The sequence below is a fragment of the Arachis hypogaea genome, chromosome 18 (assembly GCF_003086295.3).
Source record: "Arachis hypogaea cultivar Tifrunner chromosome 18, arahy.Tifrunner.gnm2.J5K5, whole genome shotgun sequence".
In the NCBI taxonomy this organism is placed as follows: domain Eukaryota; kingdom Viridiplantae; phylum Streptophyta; class Magnoliopsida; order Fabales; family Fabaceae; genus Arachis; species Arachis hypogaea.
In genome coordinates this window covers 119,572,880-119,593,141 of record NC_092053.1, presented here as the reverse complement: position 1 = coordinate 119,593,141, position 20,262 = coordinate 119,572,880, and the positions used below count along the sequence as shown (strand labels likewise).

At 28.5% G+C, this 20,262-nt stretch overlaps 2 protein-coding genes across 5 annotated transcripts; both read left to right on the top strand.

Moving 5' to 3' along the window:
- The first annotated feature begins 438 nt into the window (after positions 1–438).
- On the top strand, positions 439–4,665 carry LOC112772811 (acyl-CoA-binding domain-containing protein 4-like). Of its 4 annotated transcripts, none has more exons than XM_072224068.1 (8): positions 439–1,058; positions 1,345–1,487; positions 1,655–1,744; positions 1,968–2,246; positions 2,756–2,819; positions 2,912–2,983; positions 4,072–4,258; positions 4,457–4,665. In XM_072224068.1, exons 4-7 carry the CDS (start codon positions 2,152–2,154, stop codon positions 4,165–4,167), a joined length of 327 nt encoding a protein of 108 aa, XP_072080169.1. In that variant the 5' UTR covers positions 439–1,058; positions 1,345–1,487; positions 1,655–1,744; positions 1,968–2,151; the 3' UTR covers positions 4,168–4,258; positions 4,457–4,665. The 4 variants fall into 4 exon arrangements, with proteins under 4 accessions (XP_072080169.1, XP_072080170.1, XP_072080171.1 ...); XM_072224069.1 differs by having other exon boundaries at positions 1,345–1,560; XM_072224070.1 differs by having other exon boundaries at positions 440–1,058; positions 1,355–1,487.
- A 571-nt stretch (positions 4,666–5,236) lies between these two features.
- LOC112769080 (naringenin 8-dimethylallyltransferase 2, chloroplastic-like) lies at positions 5,237–17,688 on the top strand. Its single transcript, XM_025813481.2, has 13 exons — positions 5,237–5,384; positions 7,569–7,616; positions 8,739–9,025; positions 9,107–9,190; positions 9,863–9,937; positions 10,115–10,198; positions 11,662–11,751; positions 12,374–12,475; positions 13,411–13,506; positions 13,622–13,693; positions 13,805–13,900; positions 16,412–16,516; positions 17,318–17,688. Exons 1-13 carry the CDS (start codon positions 5,330–5,332, stop codon positions 17,357–17,359), a joined length of 1,236 nt encoding a protein of 411 aa, XP_025669266.1. The 5' UTR covers positions 5,237–5,329; the 3' UTR covers positions 17,360–17,688.
- The last annotated feature ends 2,574 nt before the right edge of the window (positions 17,689–20,262 follow it).

Genomic DNA, 20,262 nt, shown 5'->3' with positions numbered 1-20,262 from the left:
CGGAAATACTCAAATACTCATAATAAAATTTATTAATTATTTGTTTAATGTATATGTTAAAACTTTGATTGAAAGCAACAGAATAGCTAAGCTTTTTATAGGATTAATTCTAAAAAAAATTAACGAATAAAAATTTGTTTAGAATTAAAAATTGATATAAAATTCGTTGGAGTCAAATTGAATGTTAATTCATAAATAAATAATAATGATTAAAAATACTTATGATATTTTCCATATTTATTGAACATCAAAATACTTATAAAAACGAGTCAATATAAAAATATAACTCTAAAAAATGTAAAATTAAAATTAAAATTAAAATTAAAAAGAGATTAATATAAAAATTAAAAATTTTCATACACTACAATTTTTAATTTGGAGAGTAAACCATTGCTCCCTTAAAATATATAAGCTTATTATAAACACATAGTAATATTTCAGATCACTACAAGAGAACGGCGTGTTAGCTGCGCTAAAACACCAGCCCCTTTTCCAGAGCGCTGCTGTTCGAGGGATCTGCTGCGGTTCTTCATGCGGTTTAAAGGTCCGCATCTAATAACCTTATTGCCGGCCCAAATTGCCGGCCGTTCTCCCCAACCGCTCCAGATTGCTCTATTTTGCCACAAATTTTTAAGAACCGAAGCTAATTTACCTTTTTTTTGACAATATTTCAATCTCCTCCTTCCCAAAAACACAACAACACTCAGCAACAGCATAAAAAAGAAAGAGAGAAACCTAAAGAGAAAAGAGGGAAAAACGGAGAAGAAGAGGGAAGGGAGGAAGGAGAAGAACGACGAAGAGTGAAGGAGAAGCAGAAGACGATGAACGCAGGGGAGAAGGAGGAGGTCCGTTCTCGCACCATCCTGCTCTGCTGCCGCCTCTGCCGTCGATTGGGGTCAAGGTCGTTGCCGTCGCACCCTGTTCCTGTCGCCATTAGGGTTAAATGTTGCTGTCATTGATAGAGCTGCTGCTGGGAGGAGCCGAATAGGGAGAGGAGGTCGCCATCGCACACGCCGCCACCAGTTACAACCGTCGCCGAAACCAGGACAGATTCACTGGTAACTCTGCTTCTTCCTTTTTTGAAATTGTTCTGCTTCTATTTTGTTCCACTATTCCCCTAACTTTCTTTCTAAGTTTATTTCACTATATGGAACAATGAGAGAAAAACTCAGATTCTATTGAAAGGAAGAATTAAATTTCAAATCAGGTTATTAAAGCAATTCAAGTCAAAAGAGGAATAGAGTAGTTTGATAAAATTTTATATTGTAGCCATATATGAATAGTATATGCATATATTTCTATTGAGCTGATGCTGTGCCTTCTGATTTTTCTATTTTGCTTTAGGATTTTCTAGTTTGATCGGAGTTCAGTGCTAACATCTGATGGAGGATTCAGCAGTGATAGTGTATCTAATTTGCCTAAGAAAGGAATGGATCGAGGCAGCCATAGATCATCTTCAAAACTGCATGTGTCTAAGGATTCTCGTGGTATTTATTGCCTGATTTTCATATCAATTTTGGTTTGGTTGGTTGATCTTTGCACCCTATAGGAATTGATTGTGTATGGTTCGTTCTTTACTGTTTCATCTCTTATTTGCCCCTTATATCATTTCTAATTCTTCAAACACTGGTGATGGATTATTTTCTTTGTTTAGGCCCAAGCTCTCCTCAATTAATTTAGCAGTCAGAGACATAATGCGGGGAGGGGCTGATTTTGAATCCCCAAGCTGTTGTACCATCTAAAGGTTTTGAATTAACTTTTTATAGTACTTCTCTAATTTATGCATTATTACATGGTGCAAATAATGTGTGTAAAGGTGTTTTGCATTGTTTCACTTGCTTGTAATGGGGAGAAAATGTTATTTATGGGGAGCACAATTTGATTGTTTCCTCTAACGGAAAACCTTTTTCTGTGTTGTGAAAAAAATTATACATGTAAGTCTAGCTTTTGTTTCCTTTTTGTTCCAGTTATTGAAGAGCAGAGGCCAAAAAAAAAAAAAGTGATAAAATAAAACAGCGCGTCCGTCCCTCCCGCGAAGAAGAAGCAGCAGCAGCTTAATTGATTGTAGTTGTAAATTGAAGAATCAGATGGCAATGATGAGAGGAAGCTCGAGTCTGCAATATCCAGGTAAATTCTATTCTGCAGCGTCGTATGTTGGGTTTGAGGGATCAAACTCTCCAACCAAAGCTCTCACCTCCAAGTTTGCCAAGTCCACCGCTCTTCTCCTCTACAGCTTGTATAACCAGGTTCAATTTCCCCTTTTCTCCCATAGATATGCTTTTTAGTTCTTTGATTCGTTCCTACTTTGCTTCATTGTGCTTCGATCCACATTGTCCTTGCTGATTTTCTTTCCTCCTGCCGAATCAATTAGATTTATTTTTCCTGTTATAAAGATTCGATAGTGTTTTTATTGTGGTTGATGACGGATTCGCTTTATATATATAATCTATAATCTATAAAGCTTCTCAGTACCTGGAAAATTGTGGAGCATAGCAAATGGGCAAGGTTTGTCTGCTAATATCTATGCTCTCTATGCTATAGTGTTGATAAACTCTCTCCGTGAAACTTGTATTCTATATATTCTTTATGTGCGAATCTGAATTTACTGTGTTTATCCATGCATATTCTCTTTGGAGTGTTGTGTTCTTTAAGTTAATAGTGCTTAGGTTGATGTTATACTTGCTTCATGCATTACTTTTATTTTTCTTGATAAAATTGTGGAGAATGTTGTTAAAGAAAGTAATTATTGATGCAGTTGGAACCAGCTTGGAAACATGTCTTCCACAGAAGCCATGCGTCTTTTTGTGAAAATATTGGAGGTTAATGAAATAATTTTATTTAGCCAATGATTAATGGTAAAATGCAGAATGTTACCTGATTACTTTTGTTGTTATTTTTTCCTATTGTGTAGGAAGAAGACCCTGGTTGGTATTCAAGAGCATCAAGCTCTGTTGTAGAACCTGTTATAGATGTGCAAATGAATGTGAGCCATTTTTTTTTATCATTTTTGACAGAAATAACTTTCATCTCTGCTTACGCCATTGCTTGCAATAAACTTTAATTGTTAATTTGTCATGTTATTCTGTTATATTAAGGTAAATTTAGAATAAGTTTGTCATTGAAAAACAATGAAAATAAAAACTTAAAAGCTACATTGTTATTGTGCGGTCAAAATTTGGCCTGTGTTCATGGTCAAATGAGTAAGAAATATTGTTTGATGAATAGTATTTAACTATTTATTAGCTTATACAGTTAGTTAGATTAGATTAGACTAGCACTTTGATAATTAGTCTATTAGCAGTTAGGAACTAACCATTATCTAATTATTTAAGTTTTGATAATCCACACTCATGTTCAGTAACACCATCTTTTATGAATGCATTATTCGCACCTGCATCTTCATTTCTTATATGCCCTTCTCTATGATGATATTAGAGCTCCCTATATAATATGGATCTATTGTACCACTTTAATCTTATGCATTCAGGGAAGAGAATCATTGAGCACATTCTTCAACATTCTCCTAAATTTATTCTAATTTCTAAGCAAGATAAATATTTAAAGACATTAACATCTTGAGAGCATTTAAAAAGAAAAATAATTAAATAATTTTCTTGTTCAGAAATTAAGAGGATGATTAAAATGAGGTTATAGGAGATATATGATTGTTGATTGTTTTAATAAAATAAAATATTACCAAACAAAAAGTGGTACTTATTTTTTAATTTTTATCATGCAGAATTCTGTTTACTATGTAAGGTATATTTTTTTAAATAAAAATATAGTGTCAAAATAATTTTAAATACCGCATTGCAAGCTTATAGAAATTTATATTCACTTGTAAAAAGAAAAATTGTTTTAAGAATGAGCTCAGCATGAGATTACTGCTGTTTTCTCTGATATTTGCCAAAATTTTATGTTATTTTCGTTTCTTTAACTTCCTGTTAAATGTTATGGCTTAGAGTTTAGGTGAGGCCTGAAAAATTGATGAAGCATTTCAGGTGCTTGAATCAGTGAAAAATGGTAATGCCTTGGATTGCAACTTTCTCAGTTTCTCTATGTAAAATACAGGGTTTTGAAGAGGCAAAGGATGAAGCATTTCAGGTGCTTGAATCAGTGGAAAATGGTAATGCCTTGGATTGCAACTTTCTCAGTTTCTCTATGTAAAATACAGGGTTTTGAAGAGGCAAAGGATCTGACTTCAAAATTTCTTACACTGCAATAATTGATGCTTTACTAAAATGTGGCTCAGTTAAGGGTATGTTGTTATTTATTACAAGTTTCTTACTTTTCTTGTTTAATAAAGAACTGAGATAATTTTAGGAAGACTTGAATTCATAAATTAATGTTATTTTGAATTAGTATTTGTGGGGAGTGATGATAGTTTCTGAAATTCATGATATGTGTTGGCTTGATTTTCTTCTACTGTAACTAAAATTTTTTATGTAATTGGCAGGTGACAACTGCTCTCGCAGTATATGCTAACTAGAGCTTTGAAGGAATCAAGGAAAGGGGATGGGATTGGGCTGGTGTAATCTATCTATTGTTTATTTAGTGTTTCTTTATGTTAATATCTCAAGTTTAACAAATCTGATGTAAAGAAAATATGTTATAGTAAAGAGATGGTATAAACCATTTGAGTAGTTAATTAGCTTTTTTCTCAAAGCTCTTGTATGAACTTGCGACAGTTTAAAACTGCCGCATTTTTTTAAAAAAAACCCACATAAATTTGCGGCGGTTTCAAAACCGTCGCAATTTTTTTTAAATCCACGACCAAAATAGCGGCGGTTTTGCAACCGCCGCAAAATCTATTATTTGATTCGTGGCGGTTGTGCCAGCGGTTCGTTAGAACCGCCGCAAAATCATATTACCACCCCCTAATAGGCAACGCTTAACGAACCGCTGGAATTCTGTTTCGCGGCGGTTAAAAACCGCTGCAAATCCTTAAAAAAACCGCCACTATTTCCCGGTTCCCTTGTAGTGGATGGTCTAGCCTACAGTTACCTATAACCAACATTAACTTAGCCATCATAGTTGTGTGTGAATATATACACTAAAATAATTTTTAATTTGGAGAGTGAGCCATTGCCCCCCTTCGCATATAGTCATATACTAACCTCCGCCCATATATATGCAATTGCAATACACACAGATACAGAAATTTAGTGGCATATTCATCAATCACCCTTATTATTTTACTAAAAAAATTGATTATTTTAATTCTTAATTATTATGCTATAAATAGATAGAGCAATGGGCAATGAAGAACATGTGTCTCAGTCTTAGATTATTGTGCTACTTTCTGAGGATTTTGCTGATTTAGAAATTAATGGCTTTCGGGCTTCTAGGGTCACTTCCTAGTTCTTCTTCAACCACCATCACTGGTATTGTGTGTTTCTTCTTTCTCATTATTGTTGTTTTTTCTTTCTTCTTTTTGTTTTCATTTCCTGAATTGATGTGTTTATTATTTTTCTATTCTCTTTTCGTTTATAACAAGAAAATAGTTGTCGTCTTTTGTATATACAGGTGTATTTTAATATATGTCTATAACGTAGTTATGATAAATATGATATTTCAAAAAATATTATTAAATATAAATAATATTTTTTTATTATTTAACAATATTTTTTTTAAAAATTTGTTAAAAAAATGCTGCCAAAATATTAAAAAAAATTAATTTTGATAATACTTACATAGCTATAGTTGTCGCCATAACCATATAGACAGACTAATATAAAATCTATCTAATATGTACAAAGTATTATTTTTAAAATACCTGAACTTTTTTGTACACGCATAGAAAAAATATTACCATCCTTAATGTATATTTATCCCATCATAATATGGGAAAATTTTCAAATATACGATATACTGATTTAGTAATTTTTAACTGTTAATCTTAATTATATATATCATATATATTTTTTATAATTAAGAATAACGATTAAAAAATATTAAAACACTGCTATACCGGTACACTTAAAAATTTTTTTATAATATATTTGCACTACCACACACTAAGTTACATGGATGATTGCTAAAAAGACAGAAGGTAGCGACGCCTAGCCATAGGCTGTCAGTAAATCACGAAAGCATCGCTAAAATTAAAAATGTTATACTTTTTTGAGATTTTAGACTATTGTCGTCAGTAATCTTTGTCGTTAATAATATACGTTTAATAAAACGCAGTTTTGTTCCGTCCATAAATAAAATTTATTTGTAACTATACTTTTTTTTAATCTATCTCTTCACTCAATTAAATAATTTTTTCAAGTCATAAGAAGTTTTAAATTTAAATAAAAATTTGACTCGAGAAAACTGAATAAAAAATACCTATATTATAAATATAAATAACTCACAATTATCTTATTTAATTTAATATTTTTATATATTTGTAATATTTGTAATTATATACTTATTTTAGTATTATCCAATCATTTCAACGATAATTAAAGAATATAAAATAAAAGAAGAAGTAATTAAAGAATACAAAATAAGGTCATCTTAAATTACTTTATGCTAATTTTTTTTATTATTTTTCAAATATTTTTATAAACTGAAATATTATCAATATCTAAAAGATCAAATTACTCCTTTTATTTTCTTTACTTTTAAGTAATAATATGAAGTAAACGGCTGTTAAAATGGCCAAATTTATTGGGACAGTTTGTTTATCTATTAAAATGAGCATGTCTTTATGTCTTTATTTTTAAAATTAAGTTCGTTTAAATTTCAGATTAAATAGAAAGAGCTCGATTAACTAAAAAAACGACCGATTAAACAACGATCTGTTTAAATTTTTGCATTTTTAAAAAATATAGTATCTTTTGTCAATATTTTTTTAATCTGACTCAAAAACTCGATTCATAAAAAAAATATCTATTTAATATTTTTTACTTAAAAATAATTTTTATTAAAATATTTTTTAAAAAAAATAAAATAAAAGGATAAATGGATAGCCCATTTAATTCATCGAATATGCCATAAATAATTCAACCTAAAAAATTATAACTTGTAAAAAAAATACATTTAAACACAAACTAATTCATTTAACTTGTAAATTTAAATGGATCAGAACTAAACAGACCAAATTAGTCCGTTTCATAATTCTATAAAATATTCACGAAAAAAAAAAGAAAAGAAAATACAACCAACATAAATCTATACATCCGAATCTCTCATCCGACCCATCCATATCACCATAATAGATTTGCAAGAACACTTATAATGTAAAGAAGAATATGCAGCAATCTGTATTGGAATTGAACTCTGTACTGTAAAAGCCTCTCTTATATATCGGTAACAGTGTATCTTAGAGAAGAAAAGAGAGGAAAAAATTGTTAATACTGTAACTACTTCTGCAACGGTTTTAACTGACATGCTCAATTCTGTTTTGTTTGCTCTTCTGCCTAAGTAAAACAATTAACAATAAATACAGAATTAAAATTTATTTTAAATATTGAAGATAAAATTACGTCAAATAAAATATTGAAAAAAATTCTAAAAATATTGAAAAAATAAATGGATACTATAACCATATATTTTTATATAACAAGTGACATTGATAGGTGGGCATTGCTGGAACAATAAAAAGTACGTTGACCATTCCTACGCAAGTAAGTCACATCTCTTATCTCTTATTCTCTCTGTCTCTCTCTCAGCCCTGACATCTTTAATTTCGTGGTCGAATCTCGTAAGCTAAAAAATTTGGATATGAAATTAGGAGAAGTGTTATATCTTAATGTGATAATTTTTGGTGTTTTTTAAAATTATGAAAAGTATACAAATCGGACGCTTCAGATTTGTATTTAAAAATTTTTAAAAATTTGGGGTACACAAATCGAACCCATGATTTGTGTTTAAAAAATTAAAAAAATTTAGAGTATACAAATCAGATGGTCCGAATACAGAAATCGGACGGTCCGATTTTTGTACCTAAAAATCGAACGATCCGATTTCTATATCTTTTAAAAATCGGACGGTCTAATTTGTACTTCATAAATTAATCATCCCACATTTTAAAAAAAATACACAATAGATCACAATTTAAAAAAACACCATTGTTAACCAATATTAAAAATAAAATTGTGCCATCATGGTGCTATATAATCTTAGCAACATTAAAATAATATTATTAAAATTAAAATGATATCTTTTTATATTTTATCAATATTGTATTTTTATTTTTTAAATTAAAAAATTATTATTAAATATAAAAAATATTATTTTAATTTTAGTAATACCTTTCAAATGTTTATCCACTTTAATTATAAGTATTATAGCATAAACTTTTTAATTTTATATAGTCCTAACGACACGTGAGTAACAGTTCACAGTATGTATGTATTATTTTTAATTTTTATTTAATATATATCTATCTACCTTTTTTGTATTTTACAAAAAAAATATTTATTAACTCAATTATATTTTACTTTTTTCTTTCAGACAATTATAAACTTAATTAGTATAATATAACAGTAGCACTCTAATTTAGTTGTAAAATTTTATATTCAATTCTCAATTTTATATTCTTTATTTAATGTATAAAAAATAATAGATATTATTTAAATTTTTTTACCATAATTATAGTTTGATATGAGTTTTTAATGTTTTAATAAATTTTAACGAGGTTTTCTTTAACAAGGTGTGTTGTGCAACACTACATTTCACATACCCGTTTATTGGAGGCTCAATACATAAATAAATAAAATGTTTTAATTATGAATTTGGTTTTTTAGGATATTATGTAACAAGATGTTCATGGAAGAAGAATGGAAAATCATCAATGGAAAATAATATCATCAAGACATCTTTGGAGAACAATTGGACGAACCATTATTACAAAGGCATTGAACCAAAATCTACATTTGATAAATATGAAAAGAGACCCTTAATCAATGCAGTCACTACAGAATCATATGAACCTGAACCACAAGCTTATAATTCAAAAATTATTATTGAATCTATCATACATGGCTTTGATAATTTTCGCAAATTTAGCAGATTTTACGCATTTATGGGCCTTGTAAGTTTCTTTCATTTCTAAATTAAGTCTTGAAAAAGTTCTAGGCATCAATTGCTATTAATCTTTTGAATCATTTGACAGGTGGCAGGCTCATTTTTTTCATCACTCCTTGCCGTGGACAATCTATCACAATTATTTCCAACTTTTTTTAATGGCTATTTACAGGTTGGCGACAATATATATGTCAAGAAACATAGGAAGGAATATTTACCCTATAATGTCTACTTATATCATTTTAAAACAAGAATGATATAAGAACTCATTAAAAAAATAATGAATTTGAACATAGCAGCACATTTCTTGACACTAAAGTTTCATATCACATTAAAAACTTGTTGTTGCCAGTGGTCGCTGAAAACCGCTACGAATTATAATTTCTGCAACTTAAATAATAGTGATTACTTGCTGGTAATATGTTTTGCCAACTCCTAATACAACCGTCTCTAAATCCCATGCAAATTTTAGTAATTATAATAGGGCAATGTTATATAATTATTGAATATTATTATTTTTTATTAGTATTTAGCTATTAATAATTTACACTCATATTTATAAGATTTTGTACAAAAGAAACATATAATTTATACTTATATTTATTAGAGTTTGCATATATAAATCAATATAATTTGTATTTATATTTTTTTAAAGTTTGTACAAAATAGTAAAATTTATTTGTTAAAGACAATTTAGTGTTTATATTAATCAAATAATAATAAAAAATATTAAAAATGATTGATTTCAAGAGTTTCTCATTATTATTATTATTATTATTATTATTATTATTATTAGAGAATGTATTACTAATGTTGAGCTTTTTCCCCTGCTATTTCATTTCAGTATATTGTACCACACTTCTTCATGCATCTCTATATTGTTGGATTGAATCAATTAGCTGATCTTGAAATAGACAAGGTATGACGTATTAGTACGTAAGATAGACCGATTAGAAGTTACCCTCATCTAGTGTTTTAGCATTAATTCATTAGAGTTTAGAAAGCAAGCATGGTTATATAGTTATAGCCTCGCCCTTTTACTTGTTTTTTGTCTTATTTTTCTAACCAGTGCTACATTTTTTTTTAATTATTGTAGATTAATAAGCCATATCTTCCTTTAGCATCTGGAGAATTTTCTTTCACAAATGGAATTATAACTGTGGCATCATTTTTATTTCTGGTATGTTATATATAGAAGCATTTATCACCTTTGCCAAGTCGGATGCTTAGAAGTTTATTTTCAATTCTTATTAGGATGCGACTCTCTTTATTCATTTTCGTCTATATTTTTATCAAATTCATAATTAGAAGTAGATTTTTACAAAAATAAAACTATAATTGATGAGTCCGACGATCTATATGCTAATGAAAATAGTTTAATTTGAAGACTAAATTTAATCCTTACAATTGATTAATTTTATATATAATGATTGTTTCCTTTTATTTTTTATTTGAATAAAAAAATAGTATTTAAAAAAAATTGAACAAAAAAGTAAGACCGTCAAAATAAGTAAAATTTATTGAACTAGCTCGTTTATCTGTTTAAATGGATATATTTTTTAATTCCAAAATTAGACTATGTTTAAATTTTGAGTTAAATGGGATGAGTCTTATTAATTCAAAAAAATTAACAAGTTAAATGGATTAGCCTTCAGACTAAAGAGTGACCTGTTTAAATTTTGTTTTTATGTTTTTCAAAGAAAACTAGCACTTTTTATCAATATTTCTTTTGATTTGATGTAAAAATACGACTCATCAATTTAAAAAATATTGTTTATTTAAGATTTTTGACTCAAAAGTAATTTTTTTTATCAAAATATTTTTTAAAAATAAATAAAAAGCAAATGGGTCAATCCATTTAACTACTCGAATTAGTCATAAATGGTCCGATTGAAAAATTATGGCCTGTAAACAAAATATACTTAAATGGGTCAGACTCACTGTTTTACAATCTTGTTAGCAAGTTAGTTTATTTGTTATAGTTAATTACTAATAACTAGCAAAATTTTGAAAAATAATCCGATCACAAATATAATATATTTTTTATAATATACTTTGTAAAAACATTAATTAACTATATATAAAATTAAACCAATTAACTTCAAAAAAAGAATATAGAAACATATAAATGCAAAAGATAAAGCAACTATGCAAGAAACATATAAATACAAACTATTTAGACTAACTCATTACTAACTAACTCTCCCTCAGGACCTTGATTCTATCTCTGTATATATCGGTTTTTAATTATTCACATAGATTAGGAATAAAGTTGCTGGAATATATAAAAGTTAGAATAGTTATAAAATAGTTTGTGAAACTGCACTTTATACTAAAATTTGATAATTGGACACACAAATTTGAGATGTACCTTTCCGCTATAGTGGCCATAATTTCACTTTATTGAGATAGATGTACTTATTAATTTAACAATTAATATATAAGAAATCAGTTACTTCTATATAATATAAAAAAACACATATTAAAAATAAAATATATTTATATATAAATACACAATAATTAATTTAATAATTAATTTTTAGTGTACATACGTAACAATTTTATTAATCGAATAATATTTTGTTAACAGGGTTAGCACATGCATGCTCTTATTATTATTATTATTATTTATTTTTTATACAGAGCTTTGGATCTGCTTGGATGATAGGATCAAAACCATCGCTTTTGTCTCTTCTTGTCACTTTTGTGCTAATGACAGCTTATTCCATTAATGTGAGTTGATTTGAATATCAATTAAGGAATTTTTGTTAATTAATACCCTTAAAACAGTAAGTAACTAAGATAATCACAAATCTCACATCTATAAAATTTTTATTGTGTTTACAAGTCTCAGCCTACTCTTATCTCGATTTATTATTATGCAATATTATTGTGTCACCCACGAATATTCACACTCCATGAGTTAGTCTCGCTTATTTTTTATTATGTGCTTATTGTAATTTGTTGTGAAATACATGCGTAAAATTGTTTATGTAACAAATTTATTAAGATGCAACTTAATGATGAGAATAGATTCTCCATGAAGATGAAGTTAATTTACTTAGACTATTTTTTAATGGAAAAGTTTAGGACCAACAACTTTATTAAATTTTGGTCAGCATGTAACCAATAAAGAAAAGTGAGTCATTGGATGAAATCTCACACCATTAAAACCATCATTAATGGCTATTTGATGGCTACAAATCACAAAAGTTACTGGCCCTAGCATTCCTCTTTTTTAATCATGCTTTTGATTGAAATAAATGGTTGCTAGTTGATATTTAATTTTCTTTCATAACGGTGGCTACTTATTGTTCATAAGATTTATATAACTATTATTTTGAAACCTTTGCAGTTACCTTTCTTAAGATGGAAGAAATCTACAACACTTACCGTAATGGCTCATGCAATTGGGATGACTACATCGTTCAATATTGCAGCTTTTATGCACATGAAGGTATTTGTCCATTCTAAAGATATTATATTATTGTAATAAATATAATTATTAAAATAAAAAATTCGACAAAAAAAAAATCAATAAATTAATAGTCTGACTAGTTTGGACTAAGACCGTTCTTATAATTGAATCGATAAACAATGATCAAATCTATTAAAAATTGGCCGGTTCAATGAAAATGCAAAAGCAAATGATCTGCATGCAAAAACCAAACAATGTGAGACTTTAAAGAATTAATACCAAACAAACCTGAACCTTCAGGTTAATGAGGCTAGGTTTATAACAGCGAGTTAAAATATTTCTTATTATAACAGGTGTTAATTGATATTATATTATATAATATTTTAATTAAATTATTTTATATTTATTAATTTTAATTTTAATTTTATATTCATTTTTTTTCAAATTAACCATTTTTTTATTATGTACAATATAAAATAATAAATGATTAAAATCCCAAAATATTACTTAATGAAATACAAAATAAAATTAAAAAAAAAACACACATTATAAAAATGATAGAATGGCTTTATATTTATTCTTTATGGTCCAACAATTTCTATCAATATCAGCTATAATATTTTAGACCAACACCTTATTTACTATCAGAATTTAATATTTAAAATTTAGAATTTTGTTGGTTAAGTGTCGATAAAAAATAATAAATTTATTAGTCACGTGGTATTGCTAAAAAAAAAAGCATAACACAATGGAAAAAACCAGTATCTAAGTATAAGTTAGGTTGGCTAAATCAAATTCTTGATAAAAAAGAATCTTGAACTAGCATATGAAAATATGCAGTAATAAACAATGCTATTGTATTTTAATATACATATATTACGCCGTTGATTGCAATTATAGTTTATATAGCAAGTAAGATTTTAAGGAAGTGTAAATATATTTTTGGATTCTAATTCATTCACAATGATGTCTAGACCTTTGTGCTCAAGAAGGCAACTACGTATCCAAGATCCCTATTTTTGGCTACTGTTGTGATGGCAATATTTTTTGCGGTTGTAGCAATGGCAAAGGTAAAACATTTTGTCTTCGTTCTCAAGATGAATTTTTTTTTTTCCATATATTATTTATTGATTGAATGTATTCGGTTACCCAATACTGTAACATTATTTGGTAAAACAAAAATAGGATTTGCCAGACATTGAAGGAGACAAAGCAGCAGGAATCAAAACTTTAGCAGTACGAGTAGGCCCTAAGCGGGTAATTTTTTTTTTACCTCTCATGCATGAAATATCTTTTAACTTGTTACACTATGATCATATATATTATAACCAATAATGTTCATACTTTACTTTGTTAATACTTTGTTAGGTATTTTGGTTTTGTGTTTCACTTCTTGAAATTGCTTATGGAGCTGCTATTCTAATTGGAGCATCATCTCCTTTTTTATGGAGTAAACTTTTTACGGTAATTTTCTTTTCACTTTAATTTATGGAATATATATGACTATTGGTGATACGCGTTCTTCATTTTTATTACAAAAATCAGTTATACCAAAAGTTTAGATAGTTAGATAATACAGGTACATGAATTATGGCAATGATATCTAATACGTTTTTTCATACAAGATTTTCTTTTATTAGACTTGAAGCGTAAATTTTGTATAGGGATTTTTTTATACTGAAAGTCCTACTAAAAATAAAAACTTTCATTTTTCAAAATCTTTATAATTACTTTAAATCAAATTTAATGTGATGGTCTCTCTTGTTTTCACTAATGTTGTAGATCGTATTTGTTATGAAATTATTGATTCTAAAGATTTTAATTTATATGAGAGGATATATGAATAATTATATATCTTAAATATCTTAGGCAATAGTATATTTTAAATTTGAAGAGTAAATTTAATTATATAATTATTTAATAATAAAAATTAATTAGGATTAACTGAATTTATTTCTAATCTTTACCTACTTGAACTTTTGCCTAAGTTATAAAATAGTTAATAGTGAAATTCATTTTTAAAAGATAACGTATTTTTTGTTTTCGTCTTTAAATAATTTTTTAATCAAATTAGTCCATTAATGATTTTATTTAAGATAAAGTATTTTTTTTGTTTCTGAAGTTTGACAAAAATTAAAAAAAATATTCTTAAATTTTATTTTATTTCAATTTGTTACCAAAAGTTTTCGATTTGCATCAAATATACCCCTGACGACTAATTTTTCAAAAAATTTAAGACCAACTCAACAACAATTTTATAAGAACAACCCTCAATACAAGCAAATCAAGCATAATTTTCATGCATTATTATTAGATTGATCTTAAATTTTTTAAAAATTTAGCCGTCAAATGTATATTTGATACAAATCGAAAACTTTTGGGACAAAATTAAAACAAAATAAAACTTAGGGATATTTTTAAAATTTTTGCCAAAAACTTTAAGGACAAAAATTATACTTTACCCTTTTATTTAAATCGTTCCTCTCTCTTTTAGTTTCTTGCCATTGTCGTTAATGAAAGGAGTGCGTGGGTTCTAAATGTTGTGGTTTTGAAAGAAAGGAAGAAGAGAGATTAACTCTTCATCTCTTGAACAAGAGTCCTTATTTATTCTTCATTCTCATTGTCTGTTTCTTTAACCCATGACGGCATGACCACCACTAGAGTAGTGCGTCCTTTTTGAAGTTTGGTGAGAATCTTGTTGACAACGACACAAATCCCAGTTTTGCTGGTAACCGCACCACTCCTGAATGATTTTAATTAATGGAAGGATGAATATGATTTAATTAAAATTATTTAGGGACTAATTTAATTAAAGAAATTTTTTAGAAATAAAAATTAAAAACACATTTTTTAAATACGAATTTGACTATTAACCCTTATAAAAATATGCAAATCAACCGTTTAAACCTTTTCTAAGTGTACGGTAGGAGTGTTCATGGTTCAGTCCGACTCGAAGATTCAGCCCGGTCTCGAACTTTTTAAGGGCTAATTTGGTGTGATTTCACCGGGTTTAAGGTCGGGTAAGGGTCTCAAAAATGGAACCGGTCATTATTTCAGATCGGGTCCGAGTTATAACTCGGGTCACCCGAACTCGGTCCAGTGGCCTGGTCATCATACACAATTAATATTTTTTGTTATTAGTGATGGATGATGGCTATTCTTACATGGAATTTAAGTATTGTAAATCTTAATATTTTGTGTTATTAGTCATTATAAGACTATAAGTTAATGTTTTATGTTTAAAATGCATAAGAATTTAGACTAATGCATAATATTGTGTTATTTGTATTGATTTAAATATTTGGTGTTATTAGACAATATTAGTATTGATTATGGTTATGCTTTAATTTTAGGAAATGATTGGTTCTTATTATATTTTTCTAAGTGAATTTTACGATGTCAAATAATGGTTGGAGTCTTGGAAATTTGAATATTTTCACATGTTAGCTTATAAGAAGGTAATGGTAACGGCTCGATTTTCACCTGGTTTTTACCCGATATAATCGTGGCCTGAAAGTGTGTAGGTTTCATCAAGTCTAACAAATAGACCCAGTATATATTTTGGATCGGATCTGAGTCGCATCAAATCCAGTTTCACCCGACCCATAAATACCCTAGTGTGCATATATACGTCACGTAGTTATATACGTTAAGTGAAAGTGTAGTTAAATCCGCAATAAACGTATATAGTTAAATTCTCAAATTTTATTGTTGCAAATTTAATTGCGAATATGACATAATCCAAATATACTGTCAAATTATGTATAGATTTTGTTGTAAGTAATATTTCTCACTTTATAGTGTAAAATTTATTTGCGAAATTTGTTGCAAATTTCAAAATTTTCATGAATCATAAATTCATAGCAAAGTCTTGAAAAAAGAATTCAAGATAAAATTCGCAACTATGCTATTTTTTAGTAGTGTATGTTGATTATTTTATCAAGTATGTTAATTTTGTATAATTCAATTTGGTAGGTTTCCGCACATGCTATCTTGGCTTTGATTCTTTGGGTTCGTGCTAACTCTACAGATCTATCAAGCAACATTTCATTGCAATCCTTTTACATGTTTATATTTAAGGTAAATATAGCATTATGAAAATAAAATGATAGATGCATTATTTTTCTTGATCATATATTTTACTTCATAGCGTACTTCATATAATAAGTTGATGTGTATCATGTTATATGTAGAGAAAAAAAAAAAAAGGAGCAAAACAACTCGCATAAGAATCCATATTCAAATAGAAAAATATCATATATTTATAATCAAACTTTACAAATAATATAATAAAAAATAATACAATCAAACTTCATAAATAATATAATTAAAATAAATTTATACTTATAATCAAAATATGAATAAAATTTATAAAAAAAAATATAGTGGTCTTGTTTGTGTATTTGTGAAAAAGTTTAATTATATTATTATAAAAAATTTGAATATTTTGATAGTTAATCATTTTATTTAAAAGAAGTGAAGTAACACATAAAAATATACACAAATTTAATATGCTGACTCATTTTCTATGTTTACCAGGATTTTTGAAATGCAATAGCTCTTGTCTTTAAGTGTTTTGAGGAATAAAAAAAATAATTTGTGTTTATTTATTTGAAAGTAGTGAACTCTAAATCCAAGTGGAAAAATACATTACTACAAAGAAATAGATCAAACTACTATACGTTATTATTTATAGCTGTCTGGTTGGTTGAAATTTAATGTTAGTATATCTATCGTAGTAGTAGAAAAAAAAAAAACACAGAAGTAGTGTTAGCTACCTTGTATGAGTACTCAATAAATTCAGTTTCACTTACAATACATAGACACCCAAGTTGTTATGCTTGTAAAATAATTACAATTCTGGGTTTTTTTTTTCTGCAGCTCATTTATGTGGAAAACATCGTTACACTTCTCGTTAGATGAAAATGAAAATGAAACAGAAATGTTGTTTAAGAGATGATGCCAAGGCACATGTCCTATGAAACTGCTCTTCTGAAGAAGGCTGATTTTTATATTATTTGTATTTTAATATGTTATTTGTCTCATTTTATTTATGTTGATGCTTGCCATCTATCATGTTTGTATTGTATTTTTTTTATATCCTTATAGTTTTGGATGTATGTTGTCCTGTGTGTTTTGTGGTTTTGTAATATTGTATTTGAATATCCTCAATTCCTATTTGGAACCTTGTGAGAATTTGAACTATCAGAGGAAAAAATAAATAAATAAATAAAGACATGATAACCGTGCTTGTCATTGCCAGCATATATGGTGTACACCAATAGTAGTTTCAACTGAATGCATATATGTACCAGATGATTATATATAATATATCAATAACATTTATGATTTAAATTTTGCTCTACAACTACCGTTCCTTCCTTCTTTGGCTAACATGGATTTTGCTTAAAGGAGAGATATTTTTTTCTTGAAAAAGTATATAGGTAAACAATTTTTAATTAATCAACTTTAAATAACTGTAATTAATAATTATTAATTTTAACTTATATTTAAAAAAATAAAATTTAAATAATCATTAAGTAATGACAACTAATTAATATAGAGTATAATTTAAAAATATTTGTTGGTTTGTTATTGGTTAAACTTTTGTTAGTTACCTAACGAAATTATTTTTTCTTTCGTGGTGAGCGAACATCATATTTTACAATTAATTACAAATTTAATATCCAAAATCATTGTTATTGCTTCCAAAAATCTTTCCAAAATAAATTGAATGGAAGCATAATTTGACTTTCTCATATACTTTCCTTTGTAGACGTAATTGCACTGGCCCATCATTTTGTTTATACCTATTAAAATGAGAGTTAAAATATTTATAGAGTTTGTAGATAAAATTTACTCAATTCATAAGAATGACTTTAGATATTAATAAATGGTTAGTCTCTTACAAAGTAAAAAGTTATTCCTATATTTAAGTTGACTATCAGTTTAGTGGTGATAACTGAAGTAGTGAGGAGAATTTTTGGCTTGTTCTCTAATGTAGGTCAAATACAGATTTTAAAGACCTGTATCTTAGTCGGTTCGACCTGTGTGAACGAGGTCACACGCGTATTGAGTTAACACTGTTGGGGTCAAGTTGTAGGGAGCGTCCTAACTTTAGAACTAATAAGGATAACACTCAATTAGTTAGTTCAGACAGTTAGTTAGTTAGTAGTCTATCTAGGCAGTTATTTGGTGTTTAGTTCAAGATTTGTTAGTTAGTGTAGATTTGTTAGTTAGTTAGCTATATATATTGAATACAGGAGAATATAGCAGAGTATATGATGGTTTGTTTCAGTAATAGAAAGTTACCTCTTTTTTCTCTGTTGTGATATTGTTACCTAGTGAGATCAGATTTCAATAATCTCTATATGGTATCAAGAGCCTCATTCTTGTACATGATTCATGGCTACTAGTGCTGCTAATTCAGATTCTTCAGTCATCTCTTCCTTTTCTAATTCGTCATTCACTCCACGATCCTTTGATTATCTCATAGGTGACAAGCTCAATGAAAATAATCATAAGACTTGGCAACAACAGGCTTTGGCTGTAATTTTTGGGCAATCCCTTGAAGATCATCTACACTCTGATAGAATACCCTCACAGTATGCGTCCGATGCTGATCGAGCTACTAGTATTCTATCAACCGATTACAAACGATGGAGGCAAGAAGATTACAATATTATTTATTTGCTTCATGCTTCCATGGATGAATCCTTTAAAAACAAAATGAGAGGTTGTATTTCTGCTTCTGATATCTAGAATAGAATTGAGGATTATTTCTCAAAATCGATTCGATATAGGATCAAGCAGCTGAAAACTCAGCTGAAGCTTACAAAGAAACAAGGTCTTCCTACTGCTGACTATGTCTCAAGAATCATGAGAATTGTTGATTCTTTAGCGTCTTTGAATTTTTCCTTAACTACTGATGAACATATTGATGCCCTTTTGGAAGGACTCAATGAAGATTACCAAAACCTAATTACTACCGTTTCTACTAAACCTGAGCTGTATTCTCTTCAAAAGGTTGAGATGTCCATTCTATCTCATGATGATATGCTTGAGAAATTTTGCAAATCTGAGCTGTTTCTTGCTCAAGCACATCTCACTCAGTCTGCAATCCCTTCTTCATCCTCTGCTGATAGAAGTGTTAGGGATAGAAGGGGGCATGGTGGAAGATTCTTCAGAGGTGGTCGTGCCTTCTTTGCTAACAATAATCGCCCTCAATGTCAAGTATGTAGCCGATTTGGTCATATTAAGTGGTATTGCTTCCAACGATTCAATCAAGAACACCCTCTCCCTTCTCAGATCTCATGATTTTCACAGCTCAATGCCTCCTCCTCTTCTGCTTCTTCTTTGCATTTAGCAACTCCACCCCCACCATCATCATCTTTCCATAATCCCTCTGCCTATATCCAGTTCCTTCATCTGTTTCTAATCCAGCGTAGTTTCTTGATACTGGGGCCTCTCATCACATTACTCCTCATTAGTCAAATCTGCTCTCGTGTTCTGAATATTCGGGTCCTAAACATATTCATATAGGTAATAGAGCAGGTATGCATATTAAACACATTGGGGATTCTTATCTGCATGTCCTTGATTTTGAAAGATTTTTCAAATTGTAATCTTTAATTCATGCACCTGATGTTACTAAGAATCTTGTGAGTATCTCTAAATTTGCAAAAGATAATGCATTATTTTTTAAGTTTCATGATGAATTTTGTTTTGTAAAGTGCAAGCACACCAAGAAGATTCTTCTTCAAGGTTTTAATACTGGAGGACTCTATCAATTTCACAACGTTGTAGTTTTAAGACGCACTACACAC

Coding starts and splice junctions, on each gene's coding strand:
- LOC112772811 (XM_072224068.1), top strand. CDS start 2,152: ATGTTGGGTTTGAGGGATCAAACTCTCCAACCAAAGCTCTCACCTCCA. Junction 2,820..2,911: donor TTTTTGTGAAAATATTGGAG/GTTAATGAAATA, acceptor CCTATTGTGTAG/GAAGAAGACCCTGGTTGGTA. Junction 2,984..4,071: donor TTATAGATGTGCAAATGAAT/GTGAGCCATTTT, acceptor TGTAAAATACAG/GGTTTTGAAGAGGCAAAGGA.
- LOC112769080 (XM_025813481.2), top strand. CDS start 5,330: ATGGCTTTCGGGCTTCTAGGGTCACTTCCTAGTTCTTCTTCAACCACC. Junction 7,617..8,738: donor CGTTGACCATTCCTACGCAA/GTAAGTCACATC, acceptor TTGGTTTTTTAG/GATATTATGTAACAAGATGT. Junction 10,199..11,661: donor TGGCATCATTTTTATTTCTG/GTATGTTATATA, acceptor TTTTTTATACAG/AGCTTTGGATCTGCTTGGAT.